The sequence below is a fragment of the Lemur catta genome, chromosome 3, assembly GCF_020740605.2.
Source record: "Lemur catta isolate mLemCat1 chromosome 3, mLemCat1.pri, whole genome shotgun sequence".
Taxonomy (NCBI): domain Eukaryota; kingdom Metazoa; phylum Chordata; class Mammalia; order Primates; family Lemuridae; genus Lemur; species Lemur catta.
The window spans coordinates 56,298,847-56,321,326 of NC_059130.1; the positions used below are offsets into that span (position 1 = coordinate 56,298,847).

General features: G+C 39.2%; 1 protein-coding gene across 3 annotated transcripts in view; it reads left to right on the top strand.

Moving 5' to 3' along the window:
• Nucleotides 1–8,997: 8,997 nt before the first annotated feature.
• The window catches only part of KYAT3 (kynurenine aminotransferase 3), a 56,205-nt gene continuing 42,722 nt past the window's right edge, over nucleotides 8,998–22,480 (top strand). Inside the window, exons 1-2 of one of the 3 annotated variants that reach the window (XM_045547583.1) lie at nucleotides 8,998–9,103; nucleotides 12,927–13,008. In XM_045547583.1, the coding sequence (XP_045403539.1) occupies nucleotides 12,928–13,008 (81 nt within the window). In that variant the 5' untranslated portion in view covers nucleotides 8,998–9,103; nucleotide 12,927. Of the gene's footprint in view, nucleotides 9,104–12,926; nucleotides 13,009–22,480 lie in introns of those variants that run through there. The other 2 variants (XM_045547585.1, XM_045547584.1) reach the window with 2 other exon arrangements.

The following is a 22,480-nucleotide window of genomic DNA, read 5'->3' on the forward strand; positions in this document are numbered from 1 at the left end:
CTCCTCCTGACTGTCAAATTTCACTAGGCATTTAAAAAAGAAATAATGACAATTCTACACAATTTCTTTCAGAAAATACAAGAGGAGGGAACATTTCCCAATTCATTCGGTGAGCACATAGCATTATCCTGAGACCCAAATCAGAAAAAGGCAGTACAGAAAAAAAAACTATAGGCCAATATCCCTCATGAACATATATGCAAAAATCCTCAATATAGTATTAGCAAATCAAATCAAGCAATTTACAAAAATAATGCACCTCAATCAAGTGGTATTTTCCTGGGAATGCCAGGCAGTTCAAGAAATCAGTGTATAAATTTAAAAAAATAATAAATAAATAAATAAAATAAAATAAGAACAAAAAAAAAAAAAGAAATCAGTGTAATTCACCACACTAAAAGTCTACAAAAGAAAAAACACATGATTATATAAATAGATACCCAAAAAGCTTGACAAAATATGACATCCATTTATAAGAAAATTCAGCAAACTAGCAGTAGAAGTCAAATTCTTCAAACTGTTAAAAGGCATCTACAAAAAATCCTACAGCTAACACCATACTTGATGAAAGACTGAATGGTTTGCCCCTCAGATCCAGGAACAACACAAGAATGTCCATTGCCACCACTCCTATTCAACATTATAGTGGCAAGAAAATGACATAAAAGGCATACAGATCAGAAAGGATTTAAAAAAACTGTGCTTATTTGCAGACAGCATAAATTGCCAATATATAAAATCCCAGGAAATCTAAAATAAAACTCTTAGAACTAGTAAGTGAGTTTAATAAGATCAAAAGATACAGGTCAATAAACAAACATCAACGTTTAACTGTTTCTACATATAAGAATTGAACAACTGGAAACCAAAATTTAAAAAACAATACCATTTACAATAGATTCCAAAAAAGATGAAAAATTTATTAATCTAACAGTATGCAGCAGATCTCCATGCTAAATGCCATTCTAAGACCAAGAGACTGTCAGGATAGATCACAGTCCCTGAATCTCCTTAGATTTCATCACCCTAGTAGTTCTTATAATGTTCCTTCCATGCACAGGAGAAAAAAGAGTTCAAGACCCTCTTTCTAGAATTAACCCTAACAAAGGTTAACTTTCACATTTTCCCAGTTTTATCATAGAGATTTCTTTTTTTTTTTTTTTTGAGACAGAGTCTCACTTTGTTGCCCGGGCTAGAGTGAATGCTGTGGCATCAGCCTAGGTCACAGCAACCTCAAACTCCTAGGCTTAAGCGATCCTACTGCCTCAGCCTCCTGAGTAGCTGGGACTACAGGCATGCGCCACCATGCCCAGCTAATTTTTTCTATATATATATTTTTAGTTGTCCAGATAATTTATTTCTATTTTTAGTAGAGACGGGGTCTCGCTCAGGCTGGTCTCGAACTCCTTACCTCGAGCGATCCACCCGCCTCGTCCTCCCAGAGGGCTAGGATTACAGGTGTGAGCCACTGCGCCCAGCCCATAGAGATTTCTTTTACCCAACCTAACTCCAGAACAGTTCCCCTAGGAAGTTAGGTGAGACTACATAGAACACAACAATTGCTTAGGCTAGAGGAATTTATTCATTCAAGATATTTGTTATCTACAAGGTACTCTAACAAGGACTGGGAAACATGATTGTAGTTTTTATCATAAAGAGCTAAAATTAGCCTGGGCAACATAGCAATATCTCATCTCTACAAAAAATTAAAAAATAAAAAATTTAGCCAAGTGTGGTAGTGTGTGCCTGCAGTCCCAGCTACTCAGGAGGCTGAGGCAGGAGGATTGCTTGAGCTCAGGAGTTCAAGGCTTTCAAGGCTTTCAAGGCTGCAGTGAGCTATGCACTCCAGCTTGGGTGACAAAGCAACACCCTGTCTCTAAAAGAAAAAAAGAAGAAAATCTAAAAGTCTATGCTGAATACAGATATTAAACAAATAAAAACCTAAAATTAAATACCCAGGAAACTGAGAGGATAGCATATATCTATGATTTAGGAAGAAGTTTGTTTAATCCCTACACCAAGACTATTCACACGGCTCCTTAGTATGTCTTAACCCGCTTTCTCCTCATGAGTCAATTAGTATAAAAAAAGAAATTCAAATTGGGAGGAGAGAGATAAAGAGAGAAGCTTTCATGTTGACCCAAACACAACTTTTTTTTTTATTTTTTTATTTTTTTTTAATTCTTATTTCGGCATATTGTGGGGGTACAAAAGTTTAGGTTACGTATATTGCCTTTGCCCCCCTCCCTGAGTCAGAGCTTCAAACGTGTCCATCCCGTAGACAGTGCACATCACACTCATTATGTATGTATACACCCATCCCCTCCCCCCCAATGTTATTCTTAAATGTGCTCTTAGGTGATGATCAGTGAAACCAATTTGATGGTGAGTACCTGTGGTGCTTATTTTTCCATTCTTGGGATACTTCACTTAGTAGAATGGGTTCCAACTCTTTCCAGAAAAATACAAGAGGTGCTAGATCACCATTGTTTCTTATAGCTGAGTAGTACTCCATGGTATACATATACCACATTTTATTAATCCACTCATGTATTGATGGGCACTTGGGTTATTTCCACATCTTTGCAATTGTGAATTGCACTGCTATAAACATTCGGGTGCAGATATCTTTGTTATAGAATACCTTTTGTTCTTTTGAGTAGTTGCCCAATAATGGGATTGCTGGATCAAATGGTAAGGTCTACTCGTATCTGTTTAAGGTATCTCCATATTGCTTTCCACAGAGGTTGCACTAGTTTGCAGTCCCACCAGCAGTGTATGAGTGTTCCTGTCTCTCCACATCCACGCCAACATTTGTTGTTATGGGACTTTTTGATAAAGGCCATTCTCACTGGAGTTAAGTGATATCTCATTGTGGTTTTGATTTGCATTTCCCTGATGATTAGAGATGTTGAGCATTTTTTCATGTTTCTTGGCCATTCTTCTGTCTTCTTTTGAAAAATTTCTGTTCATGTCCTTTGCCCACTTTTTGATAGGGTTGTTTGATTTTTTCTTGCTGATTTTCCTGAGTTCTAAATAGATTCTAGTTATCAGTCCTTTATCAGATGTGTAGCATGCAAAAATTTTTTCCCATTCTCTAGGTTGTCTATTTACTCTCATGACAGTTTCTTTGGCTGTGCAGAAGCTTTTTAATTTAATCAGAGGCTGTGGTTATTAAAACAGCTTGGTATTGGCACAAGAACAGGGACACAGACCAGTGGAACAGAATCAAGAATCCAGATATAAAACTATCCTCATATAGCCATCTAATCTTTGACAAAGCAGACAAAAACATACTCTGGGGAAAAGAATCCTTATTCAATAAATGGTGCTGGGAAAACTGGATAGCCACATGTAGAAGACTGAAATAGGACCCACACCTTTCACCTCTCACAAAAATCAAATCACGGTGGATAATAGACTTAAACCTTAGGAGTGAAACTATTAGAATTCTAGAAGAAAATGTGGGAAAGACTCTTATAGACATTGGCCTAGGCAAAGAATTTATGAAGAAGACCCCAAAGGCAATCACAGCAACAACAAAAATAAATGGGACCTGATTAAATTAAAAAGCTTCTGCACCAAACACGACTTTGTGTGTCAGGTATTCAGCATCCCTACCCACCTCAATGAACCTGGCCTGTGAAAGAAGTTAGGAAAGCAATGAGCTCCATCTAGTGGCCAGAATTTTGATTTTTCTTCACAATATTTTATCACTTCCTTGTATTACCTATGAATTTGTTCAAATGTATTGCCTGTCTCGCCTAGTAGAATATAAGGGCCAATGGGCAGTCTTTGTCTTTTTTGTTGACTGTTGACAGCATCAACAGTCTAGAAGTGTGCCAGGCACATATTAAACATTCTACCCAATAAATATTTGTTAACAAATGAATAAACTTTTTTTTTTTTTGAAACAGGTTCTCACTCTGTCACCTAGGCTACAATGAAGTGGCATCATCATAGCTCACTGCAACCTCAAACTCCTGGGCTCAAATGATCCTCCTGCTTCAGCCTACTGAGTAGCTGAAACTACAGGCGCATGCCACCACGCCCAGATAATTCTATTTTTTGGTAGAGATGGGGTCTCGCTCTTGCTCAAACTGGTCTCGAACTCCTGGCCTCACACAATTCTCCCACCTTGGCCTCCCAGAGTGCTAGGATTACAGGTGTGAGTCACCACACCTAGCTGTATAAACATCTTATATGCACTGTTTATCACCCTAACTCCATTCCTAATGCTTCTCCCTGAACATTTACCATTTAATTATTAAACATTATGTTGAATATTTGAGGAGTTTGATAATTACTTACATTTTTGTGCTATTTAGAATAGAACCTTCTCCCTCTACTCTCTACAAAGGGTTGCATCATTATCTCTCTCTTAAGGACCTAGAGAACCTGGTGTTGACTTATGTTCCTTACATTGTTCTAGGGATCTATCTGGCATGAAGCATGTAGCACTGACTTTGGACTAGTAGTGATGCCAAGAGGACACTGCACACTGTAACAAACTCAGGGAACAAAAGGGCAGTCCCCACAGAAACTCTCCAGGGGCTGAGAACCCACATATAGCCCGTGAGAGGCCTCTGAAAGCTAGAAGATCCATTATAAAAGTAGACCAGGAATTCCAGAAGCAAAGTCATACTGAGAAAGGAAACATGACACCTTCCTTAGACGAGCAATTTCTACCGGGTTCTAACGCATTGATGCTCACCTGTGCATTGACATTTTCTAACACTATTAGCCAGAAGCTGCACAACTGGTCCATGTTTTGAAGGGCACAGAACTTATCAAAGTTTTCACCACGTACACTTTTTATTATTATATTTTTATTATTATAGTTTATATATGGATCTCATATTGTGAATAAATTTTTTCCTACCAGACTGATTTTTAAAGTCAAATTTATTTTTCCTTCTTAAAAATTGTTCAAAGATTGTAAAAACTGTCTCAGCAGTCCCCAACCTTTTGGCACTAGCCACCGGTTTTATGGAAGACAATTTTTCCACAGACTAGAGGGTGGTGGGGCGGGGGGGATGGTTTCGGGATGATTCAAGCATATTATATTTATTGTGCACTTTATTTCTATCATTATTACATTATAATATACAATGAAATAATTATACAACTCACCATAATACAGAATCAGAGGGAGCCCTGAGCTTGTTTTTCTTCAACTAGATGGTCCCATCTAGGGGTAACAGGAGAGAGTTGATTTATTATGGTCTCTGTGCAGTCAAACCTCTCTGCTAATGATAATCTGTATTTGCAGCTGCTCCCCAGCGCTAGCATCGCCTCCTCAGCTCCACCTCAGATCATCAGGCGTTAGATTCTCATAAGGAGACTGCAGCCTACATCCCTTGCATGCACAGTTTGCAGTAGGGTTCGAGCTCTTATGAGAATCTAATGTTGCTGCTGATCTCACAGGAGGCTGAGCTCAGGTGTGAGCAATGGGGAGCAGCTGTAAATACAGATGAAGCTTCAGCTTGCTCACCTGCTGCTCTCCTCCTGCCGTGCAGTAGGGTTCCTAACAGGCCACAGGCTGGTGCTAGTCCACGGCCCCAGGGGTTGGGGACCGCAGGACTATCTGATTGGTTCAAAAAACAAATACTAACAATTAAGTTGCTATCAATTCAGGCAAATGTCTATGTAGATAGATAGATAGAGAGAGAGAGAGAGAAAGAGAGAGAGAGAGACAACAGATAAACAGATACATAGTTACCTTACACAGCCATTCTATGGGTAAACTTACAATTCCTGTTTTGGTTTTTGAAATATTTAAACTAATGTTTGTAAAGCTATTATTACCTGGCGAGAAGCATTAATTTACTGTAATATTCTAATATATATATACACACACACACACAAATATTGCATTTAAAATAGCTACTGAGACTGAAAGGTGAACATAATTCTTCATAGCAGGAATGTAAGGTGCAAAAGTCTTTAGGAACTTACAAATCCACACTTAATTGTCATGTTTCCTAGAGCAGGTCTGTCTTAGCACTGCTCTAGGGTTATGGGATAAAAGGAAGTGTAGTTCTGACTGTTTGACCTTTATTAATAGTACCTAGAAGCCACAGACACCTCTTCAGCAGCATTTGCAGATAATAAGGCATTGCTAATATCTTCCACCTTGTTCTTCTTCCTGTCACTCTTCTATTGTCACCTGGAAGGCCCATGTAGAAGTAAAGTGAAATGCCTTTGGGAATCAAACTAGAAGAGTTGGTAAACCATTACAGGCATACTATGACTAAATGTAGGAAACAAATACAAAAGACTTAAACAAAATCAAAGTTGATTTCGCTCTCGTATAAATATAGATAGTGAGTCTGGAGCTGGAGTGGTGGCTCCATGATGTCAGGGCTCAGGATCCTTCTCTCTCATTCTATTGCTCTAGATCATCTTCAACTTGCAGATTCTATGTGGTGGTCCAAGAGGGCTGTAGCCATGAAGACTGCACTTAAACCAGCAGGAAAACTGCAAACCAAGGGAATGAGAAGGGGCTACTGCTCCTTTAAGACATTTCACAGCAGCTGCACATATAGCTTCCACTTAACATGCCATTGGCCAGAATTTGGTCATATGGCCAACCTAGCTATAACAAAGGCCAGAAATGCAGTCTTTATACCATGCACCCATGTACTTTGCTGAAATTTGGGGGCTCTATTACTACAGATAGAAGAAAAGAATACTAAATAGTGGGAGATAACTAGCAGCCCCGTCCTAAAGATTCTCTTTCCCTTTTTCTTAAGGAACGATTTTGTAGTACTCACTAAGGGCTGAGCATTGTCCTAAGTTTTGTTTGCTTTTGGTTTTTGTTTGTTTGGTCTATTAAATCATTGAGTCCCTACAAGAGCACTATGAGTAAGGTTCTATTATCCACAGTTTACAGATGAGGAAATTGAATCGCAGAAAAATGAAGTAACTTGCCCAAGGTCACACTGCTAGAAAATTGAAAAGCTGGAATTTAAACCAGGTAACTTGGCTTATCCACTATTCAAGACTGCCTTCTCTCTGCTACATTTCAGGATACTTTCAGTCCTTTAGATGAGGCAAGGGAAAAGGGCTTATCTACATAAGGAATATATCATCTTTTTATTCAGAGAACAAATAAGCAGAAGGCATAAGGGTAATACACCTATTAGCTAGTCATTTCAGGGAGTCACTTTACAGCCCCTTTTCCCACATTTAGGGCCTTTTCAACTGCTGTTTTCCTTTCCAGAATCATTTTTGCAAAACCTTATTATTGAATTCTGGGTTCAAATACCACCCCCTCAAAGAAGCCTTTCCTGACCATCCTATTTAAACAGCCAGCTATCTCCACCCATCATTGTTTCTTTCATAGCACTTACCACCCTCTGAAATCATTTTATGTTTACTTGTCTATCGCCTTTCTTCCTATCAGAATGTAAGGTTTAAGACATAACTTTCTCTGCCTCATTCTTCCCAGTAGCCTAACCATCTCTGTATTCGATTCATATTTGGTAAATGTGAGAAAAAGAAAAGTAGCCCCTGGAATCAGGAACTGACCTGATACTTAACCTGAGCATTGTTAGAAACTGGCTGTGGTATCCTTTGTGAAAACATAACAATCTCACAGAACACCATCAGACAAGGTCATTCTGTGATCATGATGAAGCGCAACAACAAACAAGATCACTTAATAATCTTGCTTAAACACAGACAAAAACAAGGTCACTGTGCAAACTACAAAAATATCAAACTATCCTCCTCTCCCAGCTAATAAGATTGTTGCTTCTTTGCCAATTACAGCTTTAGCCTTGCATTTGCCTCCCTCCTTCTAAGTAAGATGGATTATGATACCAGATCTTAGAATGATACCACTTATGATACCACTTCCTGACAACACCCAATAAATATAGATCAAACCTCCATTTCCTTGAACCCTTCCCCAAAATCACCTAATATGAGCCCAAATCTTGAGTTATTTCTACCCTGTAGGAGATGACCCATAATTCCCCAGGATGTGTGTTCTCCCTCGTTGCAACAAGCAATAAACCCAACTTTCTGATTTACAGGTATGTTCCTGGTAGTCTTTTGGCTGGAAAGCATTCGCAATGAATGACCTTCACAATAGCTCACAATCTCGGGGTAGATTCTCTATCGTAAGCAATAATTTCTCCACGCACCTAATCGTCTTCTGAACCTCCCTGTATCTAGTTCCTTTTAACCAAAGATTATTTTTGTTCTTCTCTAGGCCTGAATAACAATGCTAACGCTACTCCCACTCCCTCTCCTCTCATCCTTTTAAAATAGAAGAGGAAGAAAATTTAAACATAAAACTCGATTTTTAACAGAAACTCTCCTTTTGCTAACACCACCCTCCCCAAAGAAGTAACCAATGGTGTTCTTCTTCGTTCTAACTTTTAAAAGTGTCATTTATCTTTCTCCTTTAGTCACACATTCCCCTTTCCTTCTCATGTCGCTGATCAAACACATTTTACTGTTCAGGAAAGTAAAGTTTTTCTCCGCTTTTTTCCCCTCACCCGCATCTCAGGCGACAAATTCGTCCACAATCCCTTTTTCACATTCTCTTTGGCCTCGCCCTCTCTCTGGCACCTTCTGAAGTTATTCTAACCAGAACCCCCTGCCCTTGTACAAGCCCAGCGGCCTTAGCTTGCCATCCTTCCAAACCAGTCGTCATCATCCTATAACCTGCCCCACCCCAGTCAGTCACCCACAGCCAATGCCAGCCTGGGTCTAAATTCCATTCCCAGTCCTCGTCCATCCCCAAGTCCCCGCCCCATTCCGCCCCCTCTCTCGGATCTGGGACCGCCGCCTGCCTCCTCCGGGCCGCAATCCCCGCAGACCGCACAGCCAATGCGCGCGCCGGGCCCACAGCCCTTGGCCAATCCCCGGCCACATCCAGGCCCGGCCCATCCCGCCCCCTTCCTCCCCCGGCGCTGCGCCCTCCCCTCACTCGCGCTCCTCCAGTGCGGAGATCCCGGCCCAGCCCGCGCCGGTGCGCCCCCGCGCCAGTCCCCGCCCAGGCGCCACGCCCACGTCCGAACACGCCCGCCCAGGCCCGCCAGCCCGGCGGGACTCGAGCCTGGGAAGCGTGGTGTCGCCCGTGGCCGAGGTGAGTGCGGGGGGAGGCGCGGCTCTTCCGCGCGGAGGGACCGTGAGGGCCCGGGCTTGAGGGGCCTGGCCGCCAGGCCGGCGTGTGGGGCGCACCTGCCCGCGCGCGTGGCGGGGCTGGGGGAGGAGCCGGGCCGGACTAACTGCGGGACCCGGACTCGCCCTCCCGAGCCGAGGCGCCAGCGGGTGGCCGTGCCCCCTGAGCCCTGGCCTGGGAGGACTTCGGCAGCCGCTGCAGAGGGTCAGCCCTGCAATTAACAGAGTTTCTTTTGGACAGGGAATGGCACAGAGGTGACTGGCCTCCTAGGAGGGAACCCCTGGACCGCGGTCTTCGTCTTGTCCTTTTGCTCTTGGTTTTTGCAGTTTTGGCGTTTAGAAAGCAGTCTAGGAAGGGTAACTCTGGGATTCTTAATTTTAAAAATAAACAGAGGCTGTTAACTAGTCATATAAGTGATTCTTAGTGGAATCCAGAATTTTTAGTTAAAAGAGAAAAGCAGTCCAGTCTGCTGCTTTTGGAGTGGGAGCAGCTCTAGCAGCCCAGGCCCCCAGCCACCACAGAAACCTGTCATCCGAACACCGACCCGCGGGCTCCTCTCCTGCTACCTGAGGGGAGAGCTGGTCAGGGGGCGCCTGGCACCAGGCACTCCTGCAGATCGACCTTTGGAAAGTTACTTAACGTGCTAAAAACCTAATTCCTGCTAACTTCCAACCAGTGAACCATACTCTTTCGGGAGGAATTTATAGTTACACGAATCCCATTTTCACAGAACAGCTTTTCAGCCATTTCAAGATGTCTCTTTAAATCTTGGGCCGAGTAACTGGCCAGTTTTTTCCAGTCTTGCTCCAATGACATGGCTTTGAAGCCTGTCCTTCCCGCTGTATTTCCCCATCCAGTACCTGTTCACCTCCAGATGCCCTCTGTTGTAACAATGAGACTTACCAACGTTTTAGAAGTGGACTAACATCGTGAAAGGAAAATAATCTTTCCGTCGGTCGGACTCTTGTAACAGTGTGGGCTGTGCGTTATTAGTGGTAGTAGCCCTTTTTGCCTCATGTTAATATTCCTGGAGCTGGTGGTTAACCCAAATGTTCTGTACTTTGTCAAATTAACTAAATCTCTTCCTACCTCTCTTCCCCATATGTAAAGCATTTATAAATTGATAAATTAAATATAAGTCCAGAACTTAATTCATTTTGACTGCTTTGTCTGCCTGTTAGCTTTGGATTCTGCCCTCAACAATTTACCAACCTTCTCAGCTTCAGACCATCCCCAAATCTGCCAAGCATACCTTCTGAATCGTCATTTTAAACCGTCTACTCCATTGATAACAAATCGACAATTTAATTGTCTATTAATCTTGTGTATTTGAATATGGAGTTTACCTAATGTAAATATGCTATAATTAAATCAACCCGATTCACAATTTGCCTGTTTTTCTTCACAGAAATTGTTTTTAGGGAGAAACTAGCAAAATACAGTGAAAATATTGTTTAGAATTAAGAGCCATGTACCTTTTGATTTTCTCCAACTTTTCCGACATCCAAATTTATTAATGTATTTAGCTTATTGGTGAAGATACATATGCAATTTTAATTGTATTAGAAAATGCTGCTCAAATGTGTTTAAGGTACACAAGAAAAATAACTTGCTTCAAAGGGTCTGAATCTGCTCTGTCAACCTGCTTACATTTCTTGTGAGCAGTTTTTTCACTTGCTCCCACAGTTCTTTCCACAATGAGATTACCTACTGAAAGTAATGAGTGAAATGGGAAGAGAGCCTAGGTCTGAGTTTTGAGGCATTACATCATTTAATGGTGGATTGTGGGTAAGGTAGAAAGAAAATGAGGGATTGCAATATGTCACAAGCCAAGGGAACATGGTGTTTCTCGGGGAGAGAAGGCTTGGCTGGCAGTATCTGCAGCTGCAGAGACCTCACGGAAAGTGAGAGTTGCAAAATGTCTACTGGATTTAACAATATAAATGTCGAAACTGATTTTACCAAGAGCTACCTCTATGGAGCAATGGGTGCAGAAGTCAGATTACACTGGGTTATGGAGTAGAGATTGAGGAGAAGGAGACAGCTTGTAAAATGAGCAACAAGGAGAAGGTAGAGTCAAGAGTTTTATTTTTGTTTATTTATGTTTTTGTTTTGTTTTTGTTGCTTTTTAACCAGAAAAGACTTAAGCAAGGAAAGTTGAATATGCAGGAGAAAGGTGAATGTGCAGTTGAGTAAGATCTTTGTAGAGGTGGGAGGAAATGAGATCTAAATCGTGGGAGAATTATGACCTTCCTTCAAAGTATCTCCTCCGTGACTTTCTCCAGCAGTCCACAGCTGCAGGGACCTTAGGAAAAACAGACACTGCTGTTGGGTTTGACAGACAGATGGAAAGATGGGCAACGAGGGATAAGGCATTGTCAAAAGCATTGTTGAAGTGGTGGAACTTCATCTAAACTGGGCAAACAAGGGAGGTAAGGGCTGATTGGGAAAAAGGCAGCCTCCTGGAGATGTTGATGCTACTGAAGAATACTGATAGTTGGAATAATTAAGCAAATTGAAAGGATAGATAGTTTATGGTCAAAGAGCAGAATGCTTCAATTAATTATTTTGGAATTAGACCAGATTAGGGGAATGGCAATGTGCAGGTTATGACCGTAGGGGAGAATGATGGAGGCAGAATGGAAGATGAGAGCAATGACATGGGGGGGTGCCAGATATTTGATGGTTCATCTCTGAAGGCATTATAATTATCTAGGATGATCACAGTACTTGGGGTTGAGAAGAAAACCATAGGCTGCCTAATGATAAATCCTTAATGAATGACAGGCAGTCAGGAGATCAGCAGGTCAGGAGATAACATCCATGAGGCTATTGAGGGAAGTAATAGTCTGGCAGTGGTGAAATAGCAAGAAAGAGGTAGGTGATACAACATGGGCACAATAGTTAATAACAATGTATTGCATATTTGAAAATTGCAGAGAGAGACTTTGTATGTATCAAGGACCTAGTATTGATCTTTTCAAACAGCTTTCTAAATAACCTTTTTCTAACAACTTTAATTTACTGTTATAAATTGTGTTTTTACTAGTGACCATATCAGATGATTTTGAAATTCGAGTAGTTCCTAGATTGAAATATTCTGGATTTTATAGCTGCTAGAAAATGGAATTTTTACTTACTGAAATTGAATATTCTTCACTAAATTAAAGACTTATTTTTAAAATTCAGAATAGTCTTACAGATCTCTAGTTTAAAATGATGTATTAGTCATAAAAAAAGAATGAAATAATGTGTTTTGCAGCAAATTGGATGGAATTGGAGACCATTATTGTAAGTGAAGTTTCTCAAAAATGGAAAAACAAACACCACATGTACTCTCTAATAATTGGGAGCTAATTGATGGGCACACGGGCGCAAACAGATATAAAAATCATAGGAAATCAAGAAGGGGGGAGGCAGAAGAGGGGAGGGTCAACAATTTACCTATCAGATACAATGAACACTATTCTGGTGATGGGCCCACTAAAAGCCTTGACTTAAGCATTATAAAAGGTATATATGTAGCTAAATAAATAAATAAAAATTAAAAAATAAAATCATATATGTATAAATTTATATAAGATAAGCAGGAATAAATTTATTGGAATGATACCAGTGATTAGAGATTATATCATAGAAAGAAAACTTGAAAGAAAGAACAAAAGCTCAGTTATCAAAAATTTTTATTTATATTTTATATAAACTTCTGTCAGCTAGCTATAAGTATCTGATAGTGATATAACTGTAAAATATTTACTCTTCTTTTCAATTTTTCTTTTATTTTTAGCATGTTTTTGGCTCTTGGCAGTGGAACAAGATTCCTGAAGACAATTTATTCTTCAAAAATCCTTGGATTCTCTACTTCTGCTGTAAGTATTATTTGTTGCTTATAGGTAAATATTGTACATATTCAGCAATGTCAAAAAAAAGATGTAATTTTCAGGTACTTTCTTATAAATGTTTTATTGGAATGAATATTTCTCTTTTATAAGCCGAAGGCATCTCTTGTCACTGACAAGAACTTATGTTCACTGAGCAACTGCTTGCCTGCCTGTGGGCCAGACCATGTGTTGGCACTGTATATTCATTATCTTATTTTATCTTCCCCAACATCAAGTTATGAATTGTTATATTCCTATTTTACATATGAGAAAGTAGAGGCTTAGCTGGGTATAGTACCCTGCCCAAGGTTACACAGCTTGTAAGTACCTAACCAGAATACCACACTCACCCTTGTCTACTTGCGGCATGCTGAAGGGCATGTGCTTTCTACTCAAGAAGGGATATTTTTAAAAGTACCAAAAGTACAGGCTCTGTGACTTCCAGTTTATAGGAAATATAGCAGATAGAACAAGTGAAGTGTCATCATGGAAAATCAAACAGAAAAGTCCAGAATGTGGGTCACATCACAGGATTGATAATTGACCTAGTTACCTCTACAAGTTAGTGGCATAGGGAAGAAGTAGGAGGTGTATTTCAGGGGGACTGCTTGGGAAAGAAAGAGGTTTAAGAACCATAAACAGCAAATACAATGCATGGATCTTGTTTAGGAACTTCATTCGGTCAACCAAAATGTAAAAAGACATTTTTAAAGAGAGACATGAATGTGGACTGGGTATTAAATGATAACAAGGAATTATTGTTGATTAGGTTTGGTAGTAACATTGCAGTTATATAAGAAAGCATCAATATTATTTAGATATATATGTCAAGTGTGTAGGGGTGTAATGGCTTAAGGTTCAGGATTTGCTTTAAAATTACTCAGCAATTAAAGAAAAAGAAAAAAGAGATAAGTGACTAAAAATCTTGATAATTTTTGAATCTTGGTAATGTGTATGTGAGTGTTTTATATTAGGTTAAGTCATATGAAATCGGCGTTTTCATAGGACAAAAATGGTTGAATATTGGCAATTTCATGTTCAACCTAATTCTAATCTCTCAACTTTTAAGTAGGCTTGAAATTTTCATAAAAGCTATCATACGACTTTATAAATGTAAATACTATGAATTTTACCTCATAAACGCCTTGAATTCTTTCTCTCCTCTTTACTGCCACCATGACTACCTTAGTTCAGGTCTTCTCCCATACATAGCAGTTGGCTGAAGTGAAGGAAGTGGGTGTGGTCACCCAAAGGGATCCTAAGTAGCCATGGTACCGAAAGGGTGTTTGTGTGCAGAATTATCATTCGTGGACCTTTTGTGAGACCACACATATCCAGGACTCTTCCTGAGGTATTCTGATTCTATGAGTACAGAAAGTATTTTGAAAAATCTTTCCAGGTGATTCTGTGTACATTCCAGGCAAGAATCGTTGACAATGCATTATTCAAACTTGTAGATAATCTGTAATAGAATTCAACCTGGGTGTTGTGGTAGCTTTGTGTTTAATTTTCAAGTAACTGCCAAACCACTTTCCAAAATGGTTATATCATTTTAAGGACAATATTTTAAAAGTCCCTACAGTTCATCAGAGGCTTTGCATTTAAAATAGGTACAACAGATAACAAGATGAAAAAAATCTTCTATTGAAGGACAAATGAAAAAGCAGACTGGTCAGTGTTATCAAGAGCTGTGGTGAGGCCGGGCGCAGTGGCTCACGCCTGTAATCCCAGCCCTCTGGGAGGCCGAGGTGGGTGGATCGCTCGAGGTCAGGAGTTTGAGACCAGCCTGAGCGAGACCCCGTCTCTACTAAAAAAAAAAAAAAAAAATAGAAAGAAATTATCTGGCCAACTAAAAATATATATAGAAAAAAATTAGCTGGGCATGGTGGCGCATGCCTGTAGTCCCAGCTACTCGGAAGCCTGAGGCAGGAGGATTGCTTGAGCCCAGGAGTTTGAGGTTGCTGTGAGCTAGGCTGACGCCACGGCACTCACTCTAGCCTGGGCAACAGAGTGAGACTCTGTCTCAAAAAAAAAAAAAGAGCTGTGGTGATAAGTTTAAATTAAGAAAAACTTACCAGAACCAGCCACACTATTTACTGTAAACCTATTTAGAAAATTCTTTTCATCTATACCATCGTTAATATCATTAAAAACTCACTATGAAAGTTACCTCTGAGGAACGGAAGAGAATGGAGGAGGGGATGCACTTTTCTGGATTATTTGCTTTTTTTACAAAAACATTTTATTCATTCTGTAATTTTAAATAATATTTTGAATGTTAAAGGAAAAATTTACTGCTATACAGCAAGAAAAGAAACAAGAGGAATTCAGGATGAAAATCACTTTTAGTCCCCTGTTTTAGCATCTAGATATTAAAGCTTTAGAAATTAGAAAATAAAATTTATGTATCCTCAGGTGCCAGAATGCCAGAGAACATACTGATTGATAGGTGATCGATCGACAGAGAATGAGAGAAGGCAGGGAATAAGCAAGGAAGATTTAACAAATGAATGTTGACAAATGTGTGACATGTATCCATAGTATCATGCAGAATTAACCTGAGAAGTCCTGTTTTAGGAAGGGTATGTTGGGGATAAGCAGTCAATAGATTATTAATGGAAGAAGAGTAGGAAAACAGATGGGGTATGAATTACAATCTGAATGACTAAACCTTAAATGAAGGTTAGTCTAACAAAGGGTGAAATGTGATGGTAGGAGGGATTGTGGGGGTAGCGAGGGGGTATGTGGGAACTCCCTGTACTTTCTGCTCAATTTCATTGTGAACCTAAAACTGCTCCAAAATATAAAGTCTTTTTTTTTTTGAAGGGCTTCTGCAATTTAAATGCCCACCAGAGAAGCACACAAGCAAAATCAGTATTTAATTTATAGCAACTGGACAAAACCTTTTCCCTCTCCTTAGATCTGTCCTTCCATAAAGAAATCAACCCCCTTTTGATGTGAAAGTAGTATCTGTCGTACACAGATATTGTCCATACTCAACATCTCCTTGTCCCATTGGTGTAAAGTTACTAATCCTACTTGTATCTAAGAGAATCTTTTCTACTTTCTGAGTGGGCATTAGTTTTTGACTATATATTATGTGGGATGAACTATGTTTTTCCAGTTATACATTTGCTTCATTTAATCGACATAGCATTTACACAGAGCAAATATTGACTTTCCTTCTTAACAAATGAAGAAACTGAATTTCAGTAACCAGCCTACTTCACACATTAGTTTAGTTTTTTTTTTTTTCCTAACCATTACGCCTTAAGAAGTAACACTAGTAGTTTTGATGTTTAATTTTGAACTAAGATCTATCTGGCTTGAAAGCTCTTTGCATTAAACAACCTTGGAAATTGTGATTAAAAGGTAGGTGTATATTCCAGGGCACACAGCCTGGTATGCATGTGAGGGACTGAGCACAGGCTGGCCCTAGATGCAGATTTACCACTGTTCCTGGCAAAAGTACCCAACAGAAATGACCTGTCTCTGAGCCTCAAACCCAAATTTCCAGTTTGCCTTATTGGTTTAACCTGACTTTGCCCGGCCCTGATCCAATTAGCTATGGCTGAAGGCTGGGGTTGCATAATGTGGATAGGCAGAAGGGCTCAGGGCTGTTGATATGGGTGGGGACAGTGCTCAAACACTTGGCCCTAGTTTTTTAAGAGATTAAATCAGGCTTTTTGTTCCTGGCTTGACCTGACTCTCCATTTCCTGATATTCCAGCTATATATTTACCTAAGCTATCAGCTCTTAGGTTTAGAGAAAGCCTGTTTCCCATAGGCCCATTTCTCTAAAGTTATTGTTAAAAGATGATTTTCAGAAAAAGGTTAAATCATGACTCATAGAAATATAAAAATGAGCATGTGTTAAAGATTTTTATTTTACTCATATGTGGGAACCAGAAGTATAACCAGTTTAAAGGGAAAGTCAAAAAGCATACATGTATATGTAATAAAGGAATTAAATTGTGAATGAAGGCAGAACTGGGTTTTCCACAGGATGGAGGGAAGCCAATCTAAATTCTAGACCCAGTGCTTGCATCCTTATCAGTTTACCTTCAATTTACAAAAGTACAAAGTAGCTCAAAGGCACTGTCTAGCCCTGCTAGCATCAACCCCAAGGTTGTGCTGTAGTGTAGCCAGTGCATAGTTTTCCACTGAAGTACAAATTTTTTCCTGCAGTATGTTATCTTTGGGGGGTGAGGGGGAGGTCCACATGGCTTCCCTTTCACTCATGTGTTCAGTCAGCAAATATTAAATAGCTACAACATGTCAGGTACAAATAATTCTTTATAAAATAAAGTAACTAAATATGTGTTTTTTAAAAGTTTCAGTTAAATATGCACACTTTTGTGTTCATCATGACTGGATCTTTTTCCTTGTACATCTGTAAGTCATCTTTCCCTACTTTTTTTTTTTATTTCAGCTTATTATGGGGGTACAAAAATTCAGGTTATATATATTGCCCATGTTCCGTCCATCCCCCCAAGTCAGAGCCTCAAGCATGTCCATTCCCCCGACAGTGCACCTGGCACTCACCATGTAGTCATACCTCCATCCATGACCATTCCCCAGATGGTGTGCAATCTTTGGTTCTCCTGGAGAGAGTTGGAACCCATTATATTAAGTGAAGTATGCCAAGAATGGAAAAACAAGCATCACATGTACTCACCAGAAAACTGGTTTCCCTGACCATCACCTAAATGCACATTGGGGAATGACACCAATTGGATATCGGACTGAGGCGGGGGTGGGTGGAGGGGATGGGTGTATGCCTACATCTTTCCCTACTTTGCATTTCCACTTCTGAGTTTTACTTTCAGTTCTTCCACCATTATAGGAACATTCCGTTATTTTCCTCTGCCATCTAGTGGCAAAAGACAGTAATTTGTTGGGTTTTTGAATGGATGGTTATTATACCTTGGAAAACATCTAAAATCTGTAAGATAATTTTGTTATAGTCTGCTTGCTTAAGGGGGATTTTGTCCAGAGGGAAAAAGAAGGCATGATTTTAAAATACCCTGGCAGCTTTTTAAAATCAGCTTTATCAAGGTAAAATAAACTGCATCCTTTTGAAATTACAACTAAGTGATCATTGGACAGATGTATATACCAGGAAACCACTGCCACAATCAACATATGGGACGTTTCCATCATCCCTAAAAGATTCTTCATGTTCTTTTGCACTCCATCTCTCACTCTGCTGATTTGCTTTTCACCACTGTAAATTTAGCACCATAAATTAGTTTGCTTTATTTTTTTTAGTATGTTATATGAATGATACTATGTGTCATGTACTGTTTTGTTTATGGTTTCTTTCTCACTCATAATGATTTTGAAATTTACCAGGTTGTAGTATATCAATAGTTCATTCCTTTTTATTGCTGAGTAATATCCCATAATATGGATATACTATCATTTGTTTTCTTGTTCACCTGTCGATGGACCTTTGGATTATTTCCAGTTTTTGGCTACTGTGAATAAAGCTGTTATGAACATTGGTATGCAGGCCATTGTGTGGACAGTCATTTCTCTGGGGTAAATACCAAATAGTAGAATGGTTGGGTTGCATAATAGATTTATATTTAACTGCCAAACTGTTTCCCAAGTGTTTGTACCACTTTATATTTCCCCCAGGCTTGTATAGAGTTCCAGCTGTCCACCATCGTTGACGACACTTGGTATCTACAATTTTAGCCACTCTGATGGGTATCTAGTGGTATCTCATTGTGATTATAATTTTCATTTCTTGCTGACTAATGATGGTGAGCATCTTAGAATGTGTTCTTTGGCCATTTGTATATCTTCTGTGAAGTGGCTGTCAAATTTTTTGCCCATTTTTAATTGAATTGTTTGCCTTAGTCAGTTATAAAATTGTTTATATATTCTGCATAAAAGTCCTTTGTCAGCTATATGTATATAAATATTTTCTTCCGTTCTGTGGCTCACCAGGCAACTTTTTAAGAGATATTTGAGCCCATTGAATGATATAATAGATTTTATAGGGTTTTTTTTTAAGTCAGGCAATTATAATAATTATCATTTTTGAGTGTTCAATTCTCAGTCCCTCTATGATAGTGAAGTTGGGAGATATGATTGTATTTAGTCTCATTTAAAGAAAAGCAAACTGAGACAATGGGTAGAAAGGGAGATGAACCAAAGCCCTGTAAGGTTCAAATTCGTGGTTTCAGTTCCTTTCAGCCTGGCTGTATCTCTGCCCTTCCCCAGGTGATTGAGCTTTCTAATAAATTCTTTTTCACCTAAACTGTTTCAGATTGAGTTTCTGTCTCATCTAACTAAGATCTGATTAAAGTTTTGGAGCTGCAAAGGCATCTTATGCACTGATCTCTTCCCCACTGTCCAACCTGGAACATGCACTCTGCCCGTCAGCACAGGTTACAACTCTGCCCTGAGAAGTAACAAAATCTCCTGGAAGCATGAGCTACCAAAACAGTTAGGCAGCACAAAAAAAAGGAAGCAGGGAAGATAGGAAAGGATATAACAAAGTTTCTTTTTAAAATAGATCTATATTTAAACAAAACAGACATGTAGGAAGAGGTGTAAGTGCTAAGGAACGAAGGAATACTGAGTGTCATCATTGTAGTTGTTGGAACATCAAAATATACATACAAATATGTGTGTTTATATGTATGTGTGTGTTTATACACACACAGTCATGCTTTACTCAGTAACAGGGATACCAGAGAAATGTGTCGTTAGGCAGATTTGGTTGTTGTGCAAACATCATAGAGTGTACTTACGCAAACCTAGATGGTGTATCCTACTACACACCTAGGCTAAGTGTATAGCCCAGGGGTGGAGAACCTTTTCATGTTGGAAGCCCACATTAATTTACCTGTAATCAAATAAGGCCTCATTCAAGAAACTTCAATTAGATATACTTAAGAATATATATTATTTTGTAAAAATCTAAGTACTGTGTACTTAATAATTTCAAAAAATGAAACCTATTTGTTAATTTTAAAGATAACTAACCTTTTAATGACTTTATTGTGTCTGTTTTTTGTTGAAAAGCATTTGAATATTTGGTTGCAGCATGGAAGTCTGCAGTTTCTGTTGATCCTCTAGATCAGCAGCGCCCAATCTTTTTGGCACCAGGGACCAGTTTCATGGAAGACAATTTTTCCACCTATGCAGGGGGTGGGTGAGTGTGGTGATGTGGTGGTGATGTGAGTGATGGGGAACGGCTGTAAATACGGATGAAGCTTCACTTGCTGGGGGGCGGGGACCATAGCTCTAGATAGGCATCAGTCATTTGTGACCTTAAGGGCATCTTGACTTGGGTTAGGTAGGAGAATGTAGATTTGCAGCAGTAGGTGGTTAAAAAGCAAGAAAGCATTTTTCTGGCATATTGCTGAAGGCGTGGGTATTCTGCATTATTCCAAATTTCATTTGGATCTTTCTTAGCATCAGCCAGTGACCTTAAAATATCATCTACTGAGAGCTCAATCAATTCCATCCTGGAGTTCTTTAGGTGCCTTGGTGATATCAACTGAGAGAGGCTGAGATGCTAATTTGAGTGTGATATAATGATTCTCAAAGTCAGTGAAACTTTCATTATCTTCCCTAATTAATAGGTCTATAACAGCTGCGTATTCTTCAAATGATTTGCATATATCATCCTGCTCATCAGTGACCTTTGCTAACTGGGGAAAATGTTCATGTGAAATTTCCTTTTGAAGAAGTGTTTTGAAAAAAGATAGTTTTTTCCAAAATGCTTAGATTTTTTGCCACATATCATATATAGACTTAGTTTCACCTTGCAAAGAAATATTCAAGTTGTTTTGATTTGATATATCACACAGAAATGCTGTATTCCTATAGAAATGTTCTTTCAGTAATTCACATTGCTGATTCTGTTCTTGATAAAATTTCACTATCTGTCCTCACAGAGATAAAGTTTTGGCTAACACCTGTCCCTGTGATAGCCAATGCACTTTAGAGTGATACAGCAAGTCCACAATTAATACGTCTCATTCAACTTTAGCATATTATGAACCTGATAATGTATTGCATTTGCACAAATATAGTTAACAATAGTTATAATTTTTTGCAAAGTGTTACTTAAAATAGTAGCTTTAGCACAGAGATTTTGCTGATGCAAGATACAATGAAAAGAAATGAGAGCATCTGGATCTGTTAATACTTTTTTTTTTTTGATTTTTTATTTTTTTTAATTTTTTTTAATTTTAGCTTATTATGGGGGTACAAAAGTTCAGGTTATATATATTGCCCATGTCCCACCCATCCCCCCGAGTCAGAGCTCCAAGCATGTCCATTCCCCAGACAGTGCGCATTGCACTCATCATGTAGTTATACCCCCATCCCTTCCCCCCAACCCCCATCCCCCCGAGACAGAACATTCAAGCGTGTCCATTCCCCAGACAGTGCACAACGCACTCATCATGTAGGTATACACCCATCCCCTCCCCCCACCCCCCACCTCAGTCCGAAACCCAATTGGTGTTATTCCCAAATGTGCACTTAGGTGATGATCAGGGAAACCAACTTTCTGGTGAGCACATGTGGTGCCCATCCCTCCATTCTTGAGACACTTCACTCAATAGAATGAGCTGCAGCTGATCTACTTATCTCCAGTTTTCACAAGTCAGTGATAGTTTAAAATTAAAAATGGTAATAAATAGTTTTGGAGGCCAAGGTCAAAATGAACTTTTTTTTTCAGCTTATTATGGGGGTACAAAAGTTTAGGTTATGTATATTGCCCATGCTCCCCACCCCCCACCCCGAATCAGAGCTTCAAGTGTGTCCATTCCCCAGACAGTGAGCATCGCACTCATTATGTAGGTTTACACCCATCCCCTCCCCCAACATCTGTCTGACACCCAATTTGTGTTATTCCCATAAGAAATAACGGTGATATGGAATCTCTTCTGTTCTCCTGGAAAGAGTTGGAACCCATTCTACCAAGTGAAGTATCCCAAGAATGGCAAAATAAGCACCACATGTACTCACCAGCAAATTGGTCCCCCCGATCAAAATGATCTTTTGTGATGGAATTTATTACTCATCACAAAACAAAATTTTGTGATGGAATTTTATAATTATTCTTCTCTGCCATTTTTTTTTCCGTTTGAAAACATAGGCATGCATTGAAATAATGGTAACAAAATAATGACAACAATATTAAGAGTAATAATATTTAATTTTGACAGATAGCTATATACTAGGCACTAATCTGTTTTCATGTATTATATCATTTAATTCTTTCAATAACACTGAATTAGATACCGTTATTATTCCCATTTTACAAATGAGAAAACTGAAGCAGAGAGAGCTTTAATAACTTGACCAAAGTCACACAGTTTGTAAATAGTAGAGCAAGAATTTGTAGCTATATAATATGCCTCCAGAGGCCATGCTTTTAGCATGTATGTTATTCTGCCTCACTAAAATATGGTAGCAGTGTCAAACAC